At 55.3% G+C, this 17731-nt stretch overlaps 2 protein-coding genes and 1 pseudogene across 3 annotated transcripts in view; 1 reads left to right on the top strand and 2 right to left on the bottom strand.

The window, feature by feature from the left end:
- TUFT1 (tuftelin 1) overlaps window positions 1-1690 on the bottom strand; it is a 31167-nt gene extending 29477 nt beyond the window's left edge. For both annotated transcript variants that reach the window (XM_006919779.3, XM_015595533.2), the window contains exon 1: window positions 1555-1690. In XM_006919779.3, the coding sequence (XP_006919841.1) occupies window positions 1555-1614 (60 nt within the window). In that variant the 5' untranslated portion in view covers window positions 1615-1690. The remainder of the gene's footprint in view (window positions 1-1554) is intronic.
- A 1322-nt stretch (window positions 1691-3012) lies between these two features.
- CGN (cingulin) overlaps window positions 3013-17731 on the bottom strand; it is a 20936-nt gene continuing 6217 nt past the window's right edge. The window contains exons 3-21 of the mRNA XM_025052307.1: window positions 17038-17138; window positions 16821-16887; window positions 16625-16720; window positions 15012-15139; window positions 14221-14353; window positions 13687-13899; window positions 13155-13303; window positions 12775-12907; window positions 10163-10363; window positions 9618-9824; window positions 9027-9284; window positions 7966-8136; window positions 7266-7427; window positions 6329-6418; window positions 5967-6050; window positions 5736-5854; window positions 5311-5419; window positions 4802-4965; window positions 3013-4482 (exon numbers count right to left, since the gene is read on the bottom strand). Of these exons, the coding sequence (XP_024908075.1) occupies window positions 4341-4482; window positions 4802-4965; window positions 5311-5419; window positions 5736-5854; window positions 5967-6050; window positions 6329-6418; window positions 7266-7427; window positions 7966-8136; window positions 9027-9284; window positions 9618-9824; window positions 10163-10363; window positions 12775-12907; window positions 13155-13303; window positions 13687-13899; window positions 14221-14353; window positions 15012-15139; window positions 16625-16720; window positions 16821-16887; window positions 17038-17138 (2727 nt within the window). The 3' untranslated portion in view covers window positions 3013-4340. The remainder of the gene's footprint in view (window positions 4483-4801; window positions 4966-5310; window positions 5420-5735; window positions 5855-5966; window positions 6051-6328; window positions 6419-7265; window positions 7428-7965; window positions 8137-9026; window positions 9285-9617; window positions 9825-10162; window positions 10364-12774; window positions 12908-13154; window positions 13304-13686; window positions 13900-14220; window positions 14354-15011; window positions 15140-16624; window positions 16721-16820; window positions 16888-17037; window positions 17139-17731) is intronic.
- On the top strand, window positions 12090-12208 carry LOC112469064 (annotated as a pseudogene).

Below are 17731 nucleotides of genomic sequence, written 5' to 3'. Positions count from 1 at the left end.
TCTTTCGGCTCCACTAGACAAACAACAAAACATCGAGGGACAGAAGAGGGTGTCAGTTCATTCTCAATACTGCCAGTGCCTTGTCTTAAGACCCTTCTGGATCTCTTTTCTACAGCAAGCAAAAAGAAGCCCAAACACCCCTCTCTTTCATTTTCCTCATACCCATTGCCCTGCCTCAACCATTCCAAAACAGTGAGCAAGAGCATGAAGTAAGATGTGAGGTTGACACAATAGGGGATGGATTTTTCCCCATCTCTAGAGCATCCCATAGCTGAGGGAGTGGCAGGCTACAGAAGACCAGGGGTTGGGGGACCGCGGTTGGGCAGCAGCAAGATCCGTATTGTAAGGTGGCAGAAACGCAGCCTGGGCAGAAATGGAGAGGGGACTGAATGGAATTAAGTGATCATCTGGACCCTAAACTTGAAATGAGCGACTATTCTATAAGTATTCCTTGAAGAAGAGCCAATCCAGGTGCTGCTGGGTTAGCTACCTCAGGGGCATGCTGCGACAGGAAGAGGGGAAGGGAATCAGATACAGGGGAGGGACGCGAAAAGGACGAGATACAAGCTCCCCATCACCTTGGCTCCCACTCCACTCTCAGCCACAATAGCTTGGAAATCGATGAAACCCTATACCCCCATTCTGGGTTGAGTTCTCCAACAGCGTGGAAGCACCCAGCCACAAGTTACGCTCCTCTGCCCGTCGAGAGGAAAAACCATATGGTCAGCTGAACAGAGACAGGGAGCCACGGAGCGAAGGGAGCAAAGCAGGTCGGTTAGTACTGGCGGACGCCCCCTTCCTCCCCCATCCTCGCTAGGTCCAGAAACGCTCGCGTGGGTCCCCTCCCTCCCTTTCTCAGCCCAAGTTCTGGCATCTCTCTCTCCCGGGCTTGGGTGTTGGAGACGGAAGCAAAACCAGCAAACCGTCCCAGGAACCTATCGGCTGGCCGGTAGGGGGAAGGGAGCAGGAGAGCTGCAAGCGGGAAGAAGAAATCCGAGCGGAGAGGCGACCCCCCCACGCGGACAGCCCCGTCGCTCCCAGCGAGCGCGTTCCTCGGCGATCCACGCCCTAGGATTCCACTCACTCTCTGCCCTTTGTCTCGTTACCGAGCACCCGAAGCACCATGAAGTTCTTGGAAGGGCCTCTGAAGTCACCAGGGCCCACAGAAAAGCCTAATCCTCCTCTTCGGGACCCAGAGTCCGAAAGAGCGCAGAGACCCCGCCTCGGGAGCTCGGTCTCCTCGGACCCGCTCTACCGCCTACAGGACGCCCGAGGAGCGCGCAGCGGAGCCCCGCGCCGAGCCCCGGCCAGCAGCCGCAGTGTCCTCCTCCCAAAGGGCAGCGACGGCCCGAGTCCCCGAGCCTCAGAAGACTCTCCACCCGCCACTTCCCAAGAGTCCCACGGCCCGCCGCGGGGCGGGAGAAAAGAGAAGGAGCAGCGCCGCGAGGAGCGGACCGCTGGGAGCGCGGCACCAGGTGATGTCAGCGAACCCGCCGCGGCGGGATCGGAAACCGAGAAGACCCAGCCGGGGAGGCGGTGCGGCCGCGTCCGTACCTCGCTCTGGCCCTCCGGGTGCACGTCCACCAGGGTACACCAGTTCCGCGTCCCGTTCATCCTCTGCCCGCGGGGGTCGCAGCGCACACAGGAGCTCCCCGCCCGGCGGTCCAGCTTCTACTAGACCGGCGCGCGCGGAACCGCCCCCTTGTATAGGCGCGTCAGGGGCGGGGACCGGGCTAGGACACGCCCCCAAGGCGCCGTTCGCCAACGAGTGCGAGCGAAGGAGTGGGTGGGCGTGGCCTCGATGCCCCAGGGTACGCCCACCAATCCCCGCTCAGACATACGTGAGGTGGGGCTTGGGAGCTACCTGGGCTGCTTAACTGAAGTTTTGTCTAGCGTATGTGGCTGTACCTCAAACATTCTTCATCAGCCTTGCTGTCTCCTTTCAACTCCAAGATTAGTGTTGGTATGAGAGAATCACCCTTCCTGCCCCTAGAATTGGAAAGATGCTTCCAGACATTCTCCTCTCCCCACATACAGGCCAGCCGGCATACAGGCTTTGTGGAGCTGAGTAAACCTTTCCTCCACCGTAGAAAGGCAGGCACCAAGGGCCAGCTCACTCAGACTGGCCTAAGCCAGTCAGGCAGGTGCCCTTCCCTGGCAGGACGCCCAGGCCGAAGTCAAAGCCAGTTTGGCTCTGGGTGGGGCTTGTTTTGCAGAAGCTATTATACCAAAGCTGCGCTTATATTGTGGTTGGGAGAGGAGGGACACGTGTCCTTAAAAGGAATTTGTGTTTTTGAGAAAGGATGAGCCTCAACTTCTCCAAAGGCATTTGCTCCTCAAACCCAGGTTAGCACCTTAAGGGCCTGGAAGAGAGAATGGACAAGCAGGACCTTGGAGCCTCTTCCCAGCCCAGCTGCTGTCTGCAGGTGTCTGCTCCACTGGGCTAGGGTCTGCATGCAAGGCAGGCGGGAGGGGTCTGACCCACTCTTGAGTGGGCGGCGCCCCTGAATCTGGCAATAGGCTCTGGTGAACAGCTAGCTCCCTCTTCAAGGCAACACAAGGGCAAGGACGACAGAAACTTCCCCACCTCCGAGGTAGGGACTGGGTCCCATTAAAGGCAAGAATGGATGGGGTGTCTTTGTACTAGGAGGTAAATAAATGCTGGAGGCATCCTAATACCCCAAGGAAATAAAACCCCATTCTGGTCTGTCTTCCCTAACCCTCAGAGAAGGCATTTACTGGCCTTGCTGTTCCCAGAAGCTCGTTTACAAGAAAATGGAGGTGCTGTAAACACTTCCTGGTTCCCTAGGCTCCATCTTATGTTATAAAGAGCCTCTCAGAAGTGAGGTAAAGAAAATCCCAGCTTCAGCCCCTAAGTTGTGCAGTTAAAATGTTTTTTTTTTTTCATAAAACCTAGACCTCCAAATAAGCCAGGAAAAACAAAGAGAAAACGAGACAAGAATTTCAATATAGATACATAATTTTAATATTTTACTTAAAATGAAAATCAAGGCTGGATTTGTTTGAGAGAAAATATCTGATTTGCAGAGAATGTTTTTTAAATCATGAAATTACATGTCATTGGTGAGAACAGCCTTCTTCTTCCCCCAGGCTTCTCACAGAGCCTACTTAGGAAATAAGGGATGAATCATCTCTCTCACCTCTTCCCCACCAGGGCTTGGCTCTCCCCAAAACCCAGAGGAGGACTGAACCCCCCACTGCCTCTTCCAATTGCTACCAAGAGTCAGCCTCTATCCCAGGCAGAAAGCTCTGTAATAGGTCCAAGGCTCCTAAGATAAAGAGGGTCCCCTGGGTCCCCACTGTGGACCAGCTCCTGGGTGGGCACATTTGGTCATAGATGTCCACAGGGATGTCCACAGGGACCAGAACCTTTGCTTTTCAACTTGTGTAGACAGTTGTCGCGGTTCCCAGGTGCAGCCATTTAATAAACACACCCACAGTCGCAAAGGGAGAGGAGGGTGGAAATCCTGAGCAGAACCAGGCCCCACCACCGCATCATGGCGCTACCAAAGTCCCTCTCCCAGGGGCTCGCTGGCAGAGATGCCGGTAGCTCTCCAGACCAGCCCCTGGGGCAACCGGGAAAGCTGGGGTCCCCAGGTGGGGAAAGGCCGGTCCTTGGAGAGGTATGAATGTGCAAGTGTAAAAGGCAAGAACATTCCTATCTCCTCGCCATGGCTAAGGCACTGAGAGGTAAGAAGGAAGGGAGGGATGGCGAGGAAGGGAAGGGGAGGAGAAAGGGGCCCCTGGACCCACTGGCTTGGGGAAGACAGAAAAACAGAAATGCGGGAAGGTGGGGACTACCACGTGGGCCCAGAACTGTGCAAAGAGGCGCATGGAGCGCCCAGAGCCACACCGGCGTGTCCCCTGTCACCCATAACATCCCCCTCGCCCCACTTCAGGGCGAGAGTCAAAGGAGCAGAATCACCTAGGAGATTTCCCTGAGCCTGAGGGTTAAGGGTTAAAGAATAAAGCTTTACATACATGGCAGTTTCCCTCCCTTCCTGTCCTGCTCAATCCCCCTCTACCTAGATGCCGACCACCCTGCTGCTGTGCGGGAGAAGAGGGAGGGTGTGGACTTAAAGGGAGGGCGCTCGCCTAAGGTGCCCACTCCTCCGGAGGAAGAAGGTCCATCCATCCCCCAGCTTGGCGCCGATGCCCTTTCGATGCCCTTATACCTCCATCACGCATGCCCCTCCCCGTCGCGGGTGTGAATCGTCGGGTCCCCCGCAGCGCTGAGGGACGTGAGGCTGGGCAGGGCAGAGCGCGGCTGGCCAGGCTGGGCCTCGAGCCGCGGCTTCGGGGCCGCTGCGGACCGCGAGCTAACAGGAGCTGGTCTGCAGGTTGCTCTCTGTGAGCAGCGATGCGATGGAGGAGGGGTCGTAGACCCTGTCGAACTCCTCGTCTGAGCTCAGCCCCTCGTGTTGGAGGGCGGACTCGGCAGCCGAGCGGGAAGCTTTGCGCCTGAGCCAGAGAGAGGAATGCTGGTCATGGAGGGAGGTAGAAAGATCAAAACGGCCACCCTTTTCATTCTGAGGAAATCTCCCAATTCTTCTAAGATCTAAAAGCTTACTCCCAAGATCCTCCGCTGATCAGAGATTTGGGAGGATGGGGTAGAGAACGGGGAGGCTGAGATGCTAAGGTCATCAGATTGGCTTCCGGCCAGGAATGAGAAGCCCCGCCTCCTCACCCGAAAGATCAGCTCAGCAGAGCCCGTCTGTCCCCTCGCTGCCCCTCGCTGCCCCGGCATCCCGAGGGGCCCGGGGCAGAAGAGCAGCCATACCAGGAGTCCTTCTCCACGGCTTTGATCCGCGCCTGGAGCTGTTCGTTGACCTCGTGCTGCTCCTCCAGCTCGCGCTGCGCCTTCTTCCGCAAGCCGTCCAGTCGCTCGATTTCCTCTTCTGCTTCATCCACCTGCCGCTTCAAGGCCTTCACCTTCAGGCTTAGCTGGGCAGGAAACCAAGTGCCCGCATTAGAAAAGCGTCAGCTGCTATCACGGCCTGGGACCCTCCCCTGCAGCAATCCTACACGAGATCGTTGCCCCGACAAAAATATCGTGACCACAGGTTTGTCTTGGGGATTAAATGAGTGTGTAACACTTAAAAACAGAAGCTAGCACATCACAGGTACTCAGTGAGCTTCCTGTGACTCCTCTAATCCAGGCCTCTGAGTCCAGTCTCCGTCCATCTACAAAGAAAGGCTAAGTCGGGAAGACCTATGAGATGGGGCCTCCCCTGGCCTTCAAGCAAACACGCAGCAGGTAGTGGCCACATGGCCCAGCTGCCGTCCTACCTGGTCCTTCTGGTCATTGACGTGCTGCCGCTCATCATCGATCTGGATGGACAGCTCTTTAACCCTCCGCTCCAGTTTTCGGTTGGTGGACTGCAGAACCGTCTTCTCCCTAAGACGGTGGAGATGGTGGCACGTCTATGGCTGTCACCATTTCTAAAGGAACTCCTACTGCCTCCAAGGACGCCTCTCGGTCATGAGCCCCACCATCAGACGGGGGAGGAGCCAGGGCAGCGCCAAAGAACCGGGGAGACACAGGTCATTCGCATTTCAGCATTGCTGCAACTCTCTCTGTTCTCTCTCAAGAGAACAGTTCTCCCAAAAAGATGAGGCTGGGTTGGCCACGTCCGAGGTGGGAGACGGAGGGAGCCTCGGAGGAGAAAAGCCCAGAGGGGGAGAGGGAGGACCGGGGGGACCGCTCGCGTCACCTCTCTTCAGCCTGCAGCCGCTCCTGCAACTCCCGATTCTGAGATTCGAGCTGCGAGAAGCTGCTGCTGGGCTTCTGGAAGCCTTCTGAGCTGGCCAACCGGCTCTTCAAGTCCTTGTTCTGAGCGGGACAGGAGGCTTCCATGGTTAGCACTCCCATTCTGGTCCCTCCCTCGTCATCCTACCCGCTCCCCTGGGGTCTGTCCCCAAGGCTCGCCACCCGTCCCCCTCACCTGTCTCTCCAGGGAGATCTTGTCACACTCCAGGTCCTGCCGGGCGGACCTCTCCTGCATGAGCTCTGTCCTCAGCTGGTCTACCTAGGGGGTGGGTGACAGGAAGCAGACTTGAGGAGGGCTGATGACAAACCAAGGGGGCAGAAGAACTATAACGTGCTCCCGGAACCCCGAATCCCAGAAATTCCCAGGTGACTGAGAAGTCACAGCCTATTCAAGTGAGAGGAGCCACAGAATTTAGACAGGGCAGGCAGAACTCTGCGGATTATGTTTTCATGGCAGGGTGGATGGAGCTGTTTGTGGGAGGGCCCAGGGGTTGTGTCGTCAGGGTGGACACAGACGCGGGGTCAGGCAGGGGTTACCTGGTCCCGGCCGCGGTTCACCCGGTCCGTCAGCAGCTCCACAGTGCTCCTCTCCTCGTCCAACTCCGCCTCCAGCCGCGAGACTTTTTCCTGGGGCGGAGGGACGACAGGTCCATTCCGCCCCAGCCACTGGACACCAGAGAGCCGGAGCCCAAAGCCCAGCCTCCACAGACTTTCTCTCTCGCCCATCCCATAAGCTGTCGGTCCTCGCCCCTGCCCTCTGCTGACCAGGGTGGCATCGAGGGGAAACCCCAGAATCTGTTCTTCAGTGGGGCAGCCCCATTTCCCCAGTGGGAAAGCAGAAAGTGAGTGCCGAGCCAAGGCCGATGGAGAGAGCTGGACTCTGAAGCAGCAGGTACACAGTCCAGCCGGGCAAGACCACGTAGAGGCTCGGAGTCCGGCCTCGGGGACAGCCGGCCGGGGTGTGAACCAGCTGTGCTGCCTCCTAGCAGAGGGGCCATGGAGGGGCTTAAGTCTCAGTTTTCCTCATCCGTAAAAGGGAGCAAAGAAGACTCCGCAGCCAACCGGGTCACTCTCAGGGTTAAACGAGTCCTAAGTGCTTGGCACACAGTGTCACACAGAAGTGTCTGGGGCCACTGCCGCTAGAGTCGTCGTTGTCGTCATTATTACTACTGCCGAAGACAGCGAACTAAAGACCAGCGTTCACTTTAAGAGCAGCAGCCGCTGCCACACGGAAACACGGGGCCAAAAGTCACTGTTACCCTATTCTCCGACCGTACAGAAGAGGACAAATTTTATGTGACATCGTACGTCTCTAAACGCTGATGATTAATTCAAACAAAACCCATCAGCCGTGGGCTGCCAGTTCGATCCCTACTCCAGAAAGAAGCGTGGAGTGTCCCGGCTCCTTTGACGACAGAAGTTGCACCTGTGCCAGGACCTAGGCCACCACCGGCCACCCCCTCAGTGTCCTCACCTCAAGGCCCTTGAGTTGCCGGGTCCTGTCATCCTGGGAGCGTTTTTTGTTTTCTGCCTCTTGCTCCAGCCCCTGCAGCCGCTGGGCCAGCAGCTCCTTGTCCAGCTGGGCTGTGTCCCTATCGGCCTGGGACGCCTGCAGGGCCTGTCGCAGCCTCTGGGTCTGGGCAGAAGGGAAGATGGAACAGCTCAGGGAAGCAAGGTGGGGCCTGAGGGGTGGGAGGGGTCCGCACACAGGGGAGAAAGGTTTCATCACCGGCATGTAACATTGCCGGTGTACGCCGTGATAACAGAAAGCAGACTGACTCTCAGGCCATTTTCTTCATTGTTTTACAACCCTCTGCACAAACCGGAATCACTCAAGGAGTTTTTCAGACTACCAATCCCAGGTCCCCGGCCGCAGGGTTACGATTTAATCGTTAGAGGATGCGGCTTGGGCACTGGGTTTGTTTTTAAATCTCCCGAGGTGACTCGACTGTCAGCAATTTGCAAATCCCTGCTCACAGACAATGTGTCCCCTAGTGTCCATATCTAGGGTGGGCTACTCCCCCCGCCGTCATCCACCTTAGTATGTCACTCTAAGTGGTTTGACTGAAACCCAGATCCCAGGAGCCCTGGGCCACAGGTTTAGTTAAGAGGCAATGACCTTCAAACCCAAGACACGGGGAAGGTTCCCAGCCTCCTGCCACTTAGGCTCCTACCTCATCCTGAAGCCGGCTCAGCCCCCCGGAGTTCTTCTCAGCCTCACTGGCCCACTCCTTGGCCTGGCGCTGGGCGTCCGCCACCTCCCGCCGGGCCTTCTCCTTGTACTCCTCCAGCTGGGCCTGGAGCTGCTGCAGGGCCTGCCTGGAGTCGTCCCCGATCTGCTCCAGCTGGGACACGGAACAAAGAGCATCTTCAGGCCTCCCTGTCTTTACCAGACGCCTCTGTCCCTGTGTGGACCTGGGCTCCCCAGACCCTCCAGGGGCGTCCTTCCTGCCAAAGCGGCCCCTCTTGCTCTTTCCGGGCCTAGGTCCCTCATGTGGCTACTGGTAATGTCCACAGGGCCTGGGTTCAAACCCTGGCTCTGCCACTTATTAACTGTGTGACCAGAGGCCAGTTATTTGTCCTCTCTGGGTCTCAGCTCCCCATCTGCAAAATGGGACAACAGTCCCTACATCGCAAGGTTGTTGGGACAATTATCTTAGTCAACGACGTGCTTACAACGGTACCCGATACAAAATAAACCTTAAATGACCTTATTGCAACAAACTCAAAATGCCAGTGATTACAAAGTGTACCACTAAGAAAAGTCTGCCATTGGAACTGGGACATACCGTCAATCACAACGCTCCACTTCAGAGATGGTAAAATGCGCATTTCAGAATTGATGAACTATATTAGGTGTTGGCTCTAGTTTTATCAAGAGATCGGGAGGACAACCCTACCCCCAAAAAAGCCATTTATTTCCTTTTCTTCCTATCTCCTTCCCCTCCCCCAAATATAAAATTCTCCCCGTGAAGAGTCTCACGTTTAGGTCTTATACCAGGAGGCATCCTCCGGGATCGAGACCATAAAGGAATGGGATGTGGGGGGAAGGGCAAAAACACTGAGGGCAGGTAGGGAGGGTGCCGCTCTCTGAAGATCTGACCTTGGCCTCCCCGACAGTGAACTTGAGGGAAGCAGCGAACAGCACACATTCTGACCCACATCCACCCGTCCCCCGGGGCGAGCTTCCTCCGAGCCGGGCCTCTCCCGGAGCCCAGGCCGCCCCACGCCTCACCTCCTTGTTCAGCCGGGCCACAGTCCTGTCCAGCAGGCGCTTCTGCTCCTCCAGCTCGGCCTTGGCCTGCCGCAGCGCCTCCCGCTGCTTGCCCTCCTCCTCCAGGGCCCGGCTCAGTGCCTGCTGCTCCTGCGCCATGCGGGCCAGCGCCCGCTGGGCCTCGTCCAGCCGTGCCTCCAGGGCCCGCTTGGCCGCGGCCAGGCTCCCTTCCTCTTCCTGAGCTGCGTCCAGGGCCCCCTCTAGCCGCTGCTTCTCTGCCTGGGGAGGGGGGTGGACTGAGAGGAGGCAAAGCTCGGGCTCCAGCACTTGGAGGTGAGCCGATGCGAGGGGAGGAGGAGACTTATTCATGAAAAGGTCGGGCAGTGTGAACAGGCCCCGAGGAAGCGTCACCGAAATCAAGGCACAGAACACGCAAAGGCTGGGACGTCCACACCGAAACACAGTGCAGGAAGTAAACCCGCAGCGCACGGAGGGTTTAGGGGGGCACACAGAACCTCTCGAAGGGTAAAATAAAAGTGAAGGCCGCGCATGTAGCCAAGGACTGGAGAGAACAGCCCCCGAGGGAGCCGATGCCGCCCCCGAAGCACTGACCTCCAGCCGCTGCACCTTGTCCCGAAGCCGAGCCTCCGCCACTTCCCCACCCTCCGCCAGGCCTCGCGCCTCCTTCAGCTGCTGCTCCAGACCCAGGATGCACCGTCGGAATTCGTCATTCTCCTCCTGGGTCTCCCGAAGCGTCGTCTCCACTGCTGTCCGGCGTTGCCCCAGCACTGCCGCCTCTGCCTCTGCTGCCATCTGAGCCTGCGGCCGTGCAGGGAGCGGCGGGCGGCTCAGACCCCGGGGCTCCGGGTCACTGAGCACCCCCCGGAAAGCCGCCCCAGAGAGCCCACAAGGACCAGACTTAAAGTGGGGTAACGCCACCAGCCGGAGGCTGCCCGCAGAACCCCACCCCCACAGCGGGTGTCACCAGGTACAGCCAGGCCTCCCCCTGCCAAATCCTGGCTGCTTCAACCACACACTTGGGACCGAGGATCTGGTCTGTACGTACCCATGACAGGTAACTTTCCACGCCCTCCGGCTCCTCAGCCCTCCAGACCCCTGAGCCTCCACCTCCTAAGCCCTGTGCCCACTCCCCTTGCCTTGGAAGCGTCTTCACAGTCCTGTCTCAGTTGCTGGAGGGTCTTTTGCAGCTGGACGTTCTGCTGCTCCAGGCCCCGGCCTCGGTCAGTCTCGGCCCTCAGCTGCTTCTCCAGCTCCCGCTCCCGGAGCCGCCCGGCCACCTCCTGGCTCTGCCGCTCGGCCCGCAGGTCCTTGAGCTCCTCCTGTGCCCGGCACAGATCCTGCAGGGGAAGGAGAATGGTGCCAGGGCGGAGCCAGCCCGCGACACCAGAAGCCGGACACGGTGAGCTCCCATGCATCGCCGGGCGACGTGAAATGCTGTGCCCAGCGCCAGTTTCTCGGAAGTTAGCCAGGTACCACGTGACCCAGCAATTCCACTCCTAGGCACGTGCCCAAGAGAACTGAAAACGCGTGTTCACAGAAAGCGCGTACGTGAATGCTCACGGCGTTAGTCGTTACAGCTAGAATAGAGAAATGACCCAAACGCCCGTCGACTGGTGAACCGATAAGCAAAAGTGGTTATGTCCGTACAATGGAATATTATTCAGCCGTAAAAAGTAATGGAGTACTGACACTTGCTATACAACACACGTAAACCTTGAAAAACATCACGTTAGGTGAAAGATCTCACACACGAAAGGCCACATCTTATCAGAATCCAACTAAATGAAAAGTCCCGAATAGGCAAATCCAGAGAAAGTTGATTCGTGGTTGCCAGGGGCAACCCTGGCAGAGCGACTGCCAATGGATATGGGGTTCCTGTTTGGGGCGATAAAAGTGTTCTGTCATCAGACCGTGGTGATGGTTGTATGACTTTGTGACTATACTAAAATCTACTCGATTTGTACACTTTAAAAGGGCGAATGTTACGGTATGTGAAATAAATCCATTAAAAACTTATGTGGAGTGAGAAAAGATGAGGGTATGGATGAAAAAGGATTGACTATTAAAAGAAGAAGAAAATGTGTTGAAAATCAACATGTGTGCACGATAAATAGTGGTGCCGATGATATCTTTTTAAAAAAGGTGAAATGTGAGTTCTGGCACTAATTCTTTAGCTATTAACTACTTCTGAAATTCAGAAAGTAGGTTATAGACACCTAGTGAATCTTCGATGTCTGACACTAACCAAACCAGTTACAAAGAAAAACAGCCCCATGGATGATCAACACTGGACCGGGTTAGTCTGTTTTTGTAATGTATGTTTTGTCTATTGACTAAATATTTGATGAAATACACTTACTTTATAAGCTAAATAAAACACTAATTGGTACTTTTTCGTTTTTTTAGCTCTATCCAACTGAGATTGTCCAGAGAATATCCAGGTTCACTCTACGGACGAATACGGTGAACGGACTTTAGACTTTTTGTGATATTTGTCCACTTCATAACAATATAGTAAAAATTTAAGAGTTAGTTTTGATTTCAGAACCACGAAAGTACAGTTGGTTAACGTTTATTATGTTTTCTTCCACCAAATATTTTGTGTAAGTCCAGGCTTTTATTTATCTGGAAAATCGGCATTTAGAGCTATATTTCTTCACTCACTTAAAAATACGATCACCTCGATTATGGTTAGGCATTCTTATAGCAAAAGAATGATAAAACACTGACTAATTATCACTTATTAAGTGAGTACCTACTATGACAGCATGATTCCAGCAAGAGAATCAAAAAATGTAGACCCAGAAGGATCCTCAAGAGGTCATAAATGCCAGTTTCCTATAATTTAGGAAATATTTTCCAAGTTTCTAAATAACCGAAAATAATCAGTTGATTTGTTGTCTTTCATAAACTAGTACCAGGAATATAAAGGAAGAAATAATTTGTGTGTTCGCTTCGATTGTATGCCCTTATCATTTATAAAATATCTACATGTGATAAAAAAATTTAATTCCCTGTGTCTAGATTCCATACTATCTAAGCAGTTTTCAAATTGCCATTTGAGTCTACAGCCATGCTACCCTGAACAAGCCCAATCCCGTCTGATCTTGGAAGCTAAGCAGGGTCATGCCTGGTTAGTACTTGGACGGGAGACCACCTACGAAGACCAGGTGCTGTAGGTGTAAAAAATAAAAAAATAAGAGATTGTAAGCTGACAAGGTCTTTGCAATCTGTGAGGTCAACCAAAGGTTGCCTTGCATAAAAAAAAAAAAAAAATTGCCATTTGATTTCCCATGTAGGTCAGCTGGCCAGGCCAGTGCAAGTATTCCAGCCCACGTGACTACAGTTCTCATTGTAAGCAAATAAACTGGCATTCTACATTTAAATGAGGACCCTCTGCAGGCAGAGCAAGCTTTGCTCATCAAGTTAGGTTTCCAAGCTTGCAAGAATGACCTTAGAGTTTCACAAATCCACCTAAACGCCACTATCCATGAGGTCTCTTGGGAGTCAGCCAGCAGCTTCTGGCTGTAACTCAATCTGGCCACTGCGAGCCCTTCTCACTAGAAATTCCTCTACTCAATGAAACCAGCCCCGCTGGATGTGCTGGGAAGAGATAAGGTTGAGCAGGCAGGATGGGGCCTGAAAACCAAGCACAGGGAGACAGCCACACTAGTGTGGGGGCCCTCGTGGATAGGGAGGCAGGTGCGCATCACCCCAACCTGCCCTTCTGCCCCCGCCTCCCAAGTACCTTCTTGAGCTCCTCCACCTGGCGAGAATCTCCAGCTCCAGCTCGGGCCTGCCCTAATTCCCTCTGCAAGGCCTCTATCTTCTCCGTGAGCTCCTCTTCCATCTCCTCCTTCTCCATTCGCAGCTGCAGAAGTCTGAGCCCGGACAGGTGAATTGAAAGGGAACAGGGTCAGGCCAGCTGCCTGGGAGAGGGTAGCAGGACAATGAAAACCACCTCCCCGGAGGCCGACACACGGGGCACCCAGCTCTCAGGAGGGAGGTGGCTGTGGAGAAGAGCAGTCTGAGGAGTGGGGCAGCAGAGAGCACGGCATGCGGGGAAAGGACGGGGGCCTGGATGGCAGGCACGGGGGAGCATTCCCGGGAGAGGGGCGAGGTCCTTACTCCTGCTTGGTGGCTCTGAGCTCCTCCTTGTTCTTCTGGAACATGTTCTGCCAATGCCCCGTCTCCTCTGAGGTCTCCTCCAGCTCCCTCTGCAGCCCCCGCACCAAGGCTGACATCTTCTGCTTCTCGGCCTCTAATGCCACATGGTCCTAAGGAAGGGGGGCCGGGAGGCAGGGGGCTCAGAGGGAAGAGCTCGCGTCGAATCCAAGTGTGAGTGTTCAGAAGGGAAGGCTCGGGCCTGGAGGGCACCATGCCAGCTGCACGGCCTGACCCCCCGTGGTACCTGGTACGATGCTAGCAGAGGCTCTCTCCCCAAGTCATTTTGCCCCTGCCATCTACAGGAAGCCCCCCGTTACGTCCCCATGGGACTCTGGCCTGCAGGCTTCCTGACCAAGGTTTTCATTACATCTCACTTGTGTCTTCTAGGGGGAGTTCCAGCTATGACCACGACAAGTCCCAAAATACCAAGACCTCGAGGCAGCCCCCTTCCTGGGAGTGTCCTCTGCTCCCAGCCCCTGCTCTTGCCACGTGCCTGGGTCGCGTCCTGCATGCTCCGGCGAAGCTGCTCCGCGTCTCGCTGGTACTGCTGCCGGACCTGCTCCACCTCCTGGTCCCGGGAGGCCACCTCCTCCTTCAGGGCCCCCTTCAGGGCTGTCAGCTCGCGCTCCCGCAGCCTCAGCTGCTCCTCGAGCCGCTGTTTCCCCTCCAAGACCTCTTCCAGAAGTTCCCGGGTCTCTAACAGGTCCTGGGGAAAGTGCCGGTGGGAGCACAGAGGTGACTGTATCAGGATATCCCTGCCTCGTCACATGCAGTCGGTCAATCGAAAAGTGTTTATCAGGCACGGTACCAGGTGTACTTTGCCCTCCAAGATGCCTTGTTAGGATAGAGGAAACCCGCCATCTGGGCCTGAGTCCCACCCGCCACTGGGTCTGTCCGAAAGCGCACTAAGAGGTACCCGCCATCAGTTACCTACTCCCCGTATTTAGAGGAAACTGTAGATGAACAGACTTGAGGATGCTCTAGCCGAAAGGAAGCAGAGGCTGGGGTACCCAGCCCGGCTCCCTACCTTCCTCAGCACCTCCTTGGCAGGCTCAGGGGCCTGGGCCTGCTTCAGCTGGTCCTGCAGCTCCATCACCTGGGTCTCCAGCCCGCGTCGTACCCTTTCACTCTGGTCCAGGAGGAGCTTCATGTTCTGGAGCCTGATAATCAATAATAGATTATTGATTATCTGTACCACATGTCAGGAGGTGGTTCTCTAAACCTTTTACATGCACTAATTCATTTATGCCTCCTTTAAGTCTTTGCTCAAATCTTAGCGAGGCCTTCCCTGACCACTTTATCGAATATAATAACCTGCTGCCCCGCAACCCGGCCCTCCCGATCAGCTTACTCTACTTCTCACCTTCTCACATATGACAAGTTTGCTTACAGGATGCGTTTATTGCTTACGGCCCATCCCCCCTCACTAGAAACTAGGCCTCTGGAGAGCAGGGCCCTTCATCTGTGTGGTTCACTGACGTACCCAGGAACCCAGATCACTGCCTACCACACGGCACTCATTGCAAAAACATCTGCTGAATGAGTGATTGAAGAAGCCTCACAACGATCCTGTGAGATAGGTACTGTCGTTAACCCACTTCGCAGATGAAGAACCCGAGGCACAGAGGCAGACCGTCAGCCTAACTCGGGCACCGTCACCATCACAGACCGAGAAGTAAGGAGACGTCCCATCTTTAAGCCATCCCTGTCTTCTCCTTCCAGCTTCCGGAGATTCCCCGTCTCCCTCAGCCCCAGGGCAGCCTCTAACTCCGGCCTGGGCCCCCAGCAGCCCCCCACGTGCACCACCGCAGTGCTCACTCCTTGGTGCTCTGCTGGGCCTCCCCCAGCCTCCGCCCCAGCAGCTCCTGCAGGCGGCCGCACTCTTCCTCCTTCTCCTCCAGCTGCCGCTCCAGCCCCACCCGGGAGGGCTCTAGCTTCTGCCGCTTCTGGAAAAGGAGAGGAGAGTACAGCAGGTGAAGAGCAGGGGCGCCTGCGAGCAGGACGTGGAGTAATGGGGGTGTCTAACATTCACTGACACTCGCTCTGTGACAGGCGCTGGACCAGGGACCTCATGCACACATTATCTGCCTTTAACCTTCACGACAAGCCTCGGTACTTGTGATGGCTTAAAATACATCCACCAATGCTATGTACGACGTTCCTTTCAAAAGGTAAAGCGTCTCTGCTTGAGTGAGGGCTGGACCTAGGGACGCTCACCTAACAAACAGAAAAAGGAGGCAGTGACGTGTAGCTTCTGAGACTAGGTCAGAAGAAGGCATTGCAGCTTCCTCTCTATGTCCTCCCTGTGTCGCTCACTCTGGAGAAACGTAGCTACCATTTTGTGAGGACACTTGAGCAGCCCTGTGACGAGGTCCACACAGCAAGGAAGTGAGGCCTCCTACCAAGGGCCATGGAGTAAGCCATTTCAGTAGCAGATCCTCCAAGCCTAGTGAAGTCTTCCGATGACTGTAGCCCCCCACCAATACCCTGACTGGAACCTCATGAAAGACCCAGGCCAGAATGGCCCGGCCAAGCTGCTCCCCAATTCTGGGCCCTCAGACACTGGGAGATGTTTGCGTTAAGCTGTCCAGTTCTGACGTAATCTGTTCCACAGCAATCGATAACTGATACAGCACCATCATACTCCCCACCTAGCAGTTAAGGAATCACAGGCTTAGAACATTTAAAGAACCTGCTCGAGGTCAATTACACAGCCAACAGCTAAGGGCACCAGGATTCGAGCTCAGTTTTGACTTCACAGTGCACCATTTAACTCCTATGCTACACTGGTTTCCAGGAAACAAGGGGAGTTAGTTATAATCCAACATTTACTGAGCACCAGCTACAAACGGGCCACATTGTAGAAGTTGGCAGTGGTATTTTTTAAAGGGCGGAGGGGAGCAGGAGTCCATAGGCTATTGAATAAGGCTGACCTGAATTTTTAAATTTCTTCTCTGCTTCTTACCACCTTGAGCAATTCACTTAACCTCTCTGATCTTCAATTTTCTCCTCGGAAGAGTCCAGGATGCCTACTCTACAGGGTCACTGTAATTATTATGTATTACCCAGGACAGCGCCTACTACAAAAATTATACTCAATAGATGGCAGCTACTATTATCGTCATCATTATTATGACGATGAAAAGAACTGACATGAGTAATTCGTTCACGATTTATACAGCCAGTAAGTGGCAGAGCCAGGATGGGAACGGCCGAAAGAAACGGAACGGAAAGCGGCCGGACCCCTGAGGGATGTGTTCCTTTTGTCGAAGCTCCGAGGACTCCCAGAAGTCCCTGCTGGGACCAGCACGAACTCTCGTCTGGTCTCACAGGACACGCGAGTGCTCGCCCCATTGCTTGGAGGAGCTGGCCTGAGCCACGGTCTTCTCCCCGTGGGCCTGCCTCCCTCCTGGACCTCTACTTCTCCTCACCTTCACCTCTTCATCCAGCTTCTGCTGAAGCTCCGCCACTTTTCGGGTGAGTTCGCCCTGCCCTGCCAGGGCCTTAGAAGAACCAGGAGAAGCCACCTGCCAGAGACACGAGGAAGGAAGTGAGTCCACATCCAGCTCCTGAGGCCCCAAGGGCCCTAAGCCTGACCCTTGCTCCCACCATGAGAAGGCCACTCACCAGAGGCTGCATCTGCTCCAGCACCAAACTGACCTTCCTCCTTACAGAAGTTTCACTTTCTGGGCTTCTGGAGGAGAAAAGGACAAAAGCCAAGGTTAGGGGAGGAAAGAGGTAGCAAGGATGAGGGAAGTCCGGGCTCAGAGCGGGGAGGATGGGGAAGGAAGCTGGACGGAAAAGGAGCGAGCGGTGCGACTCCGCGCTGGACCGCCCCACTCACCCCTCCCTCAGGATGCCATAGATGGCCGCCTTCACGTGGTCTACACCGCCGGGTGGGGCTGCCTCCTGCTGGTCTCGGAGAAGGTCTGGAGTCGATTTGAACTGCGAAAGAAGTAAATCCAGAGAAACGAAGATTAAGCCAGAAGCGTGTGTGGAGCTCAGATGCAGCAGAGGTGGCAACTGGGAGGCAAGGCCCTCCGAGCGCAGCGAACGAGCCAGAAGTGGGGTCACGAGGCAACATGGCGAGGCCTGAGCCCCAGCCAGGGACAGGTGCGAGCAGGACACACCTCTCGCAATTGTTGAGAACCAGGTTTTCCTCAGCAGGCAGATCTCAACCAGCTGCGAGCCGTGTGACAAATAATTTGTCGCTAACGACAGTTAATGCGTTAGGGTTTCTAAGTGATTTACTTTTAGAACGCGCTTAACTTCGTCTCGGGGTACGATCGCTCCCCACTCACTTACTTGCACTCCTGAGTGAGGGACAAAGGTGGGAGCTTTGTCAAGAGCGCCAGGGAGCCGCCCCACCCTCCGGCCCGCCTACGTGTGTGTGCTGCAGACCGAGCAAAGGCGAGGGACAGGCGTGCGGCACAAGGGACTTTCCGCGTTCGCGAACGGCGATTTCATGGTGCCCTTTCCTTTAGAATTCTGCCCACGGGAATTGCCCACGCGCGGAGGGCAGACGCGGAGCACAAAGG

This window comes from Pteropus alecto, unplaced genomic scaffold, assembly GCF_000325575.1.
Source record: "Pteropus alecto unplaced genomic scaffold, ASM32557v1 scaffold106, whole genome shotgun sequence".
NCBI lineage: Eukaryota > Metazoa > Chordata > Mammalia > Chiroptera > Pteropodidae > Pteropus > Pteropus alecto.
This window is presented reverse-complemented; position numbering and strand designations above follow the sequence as displayed.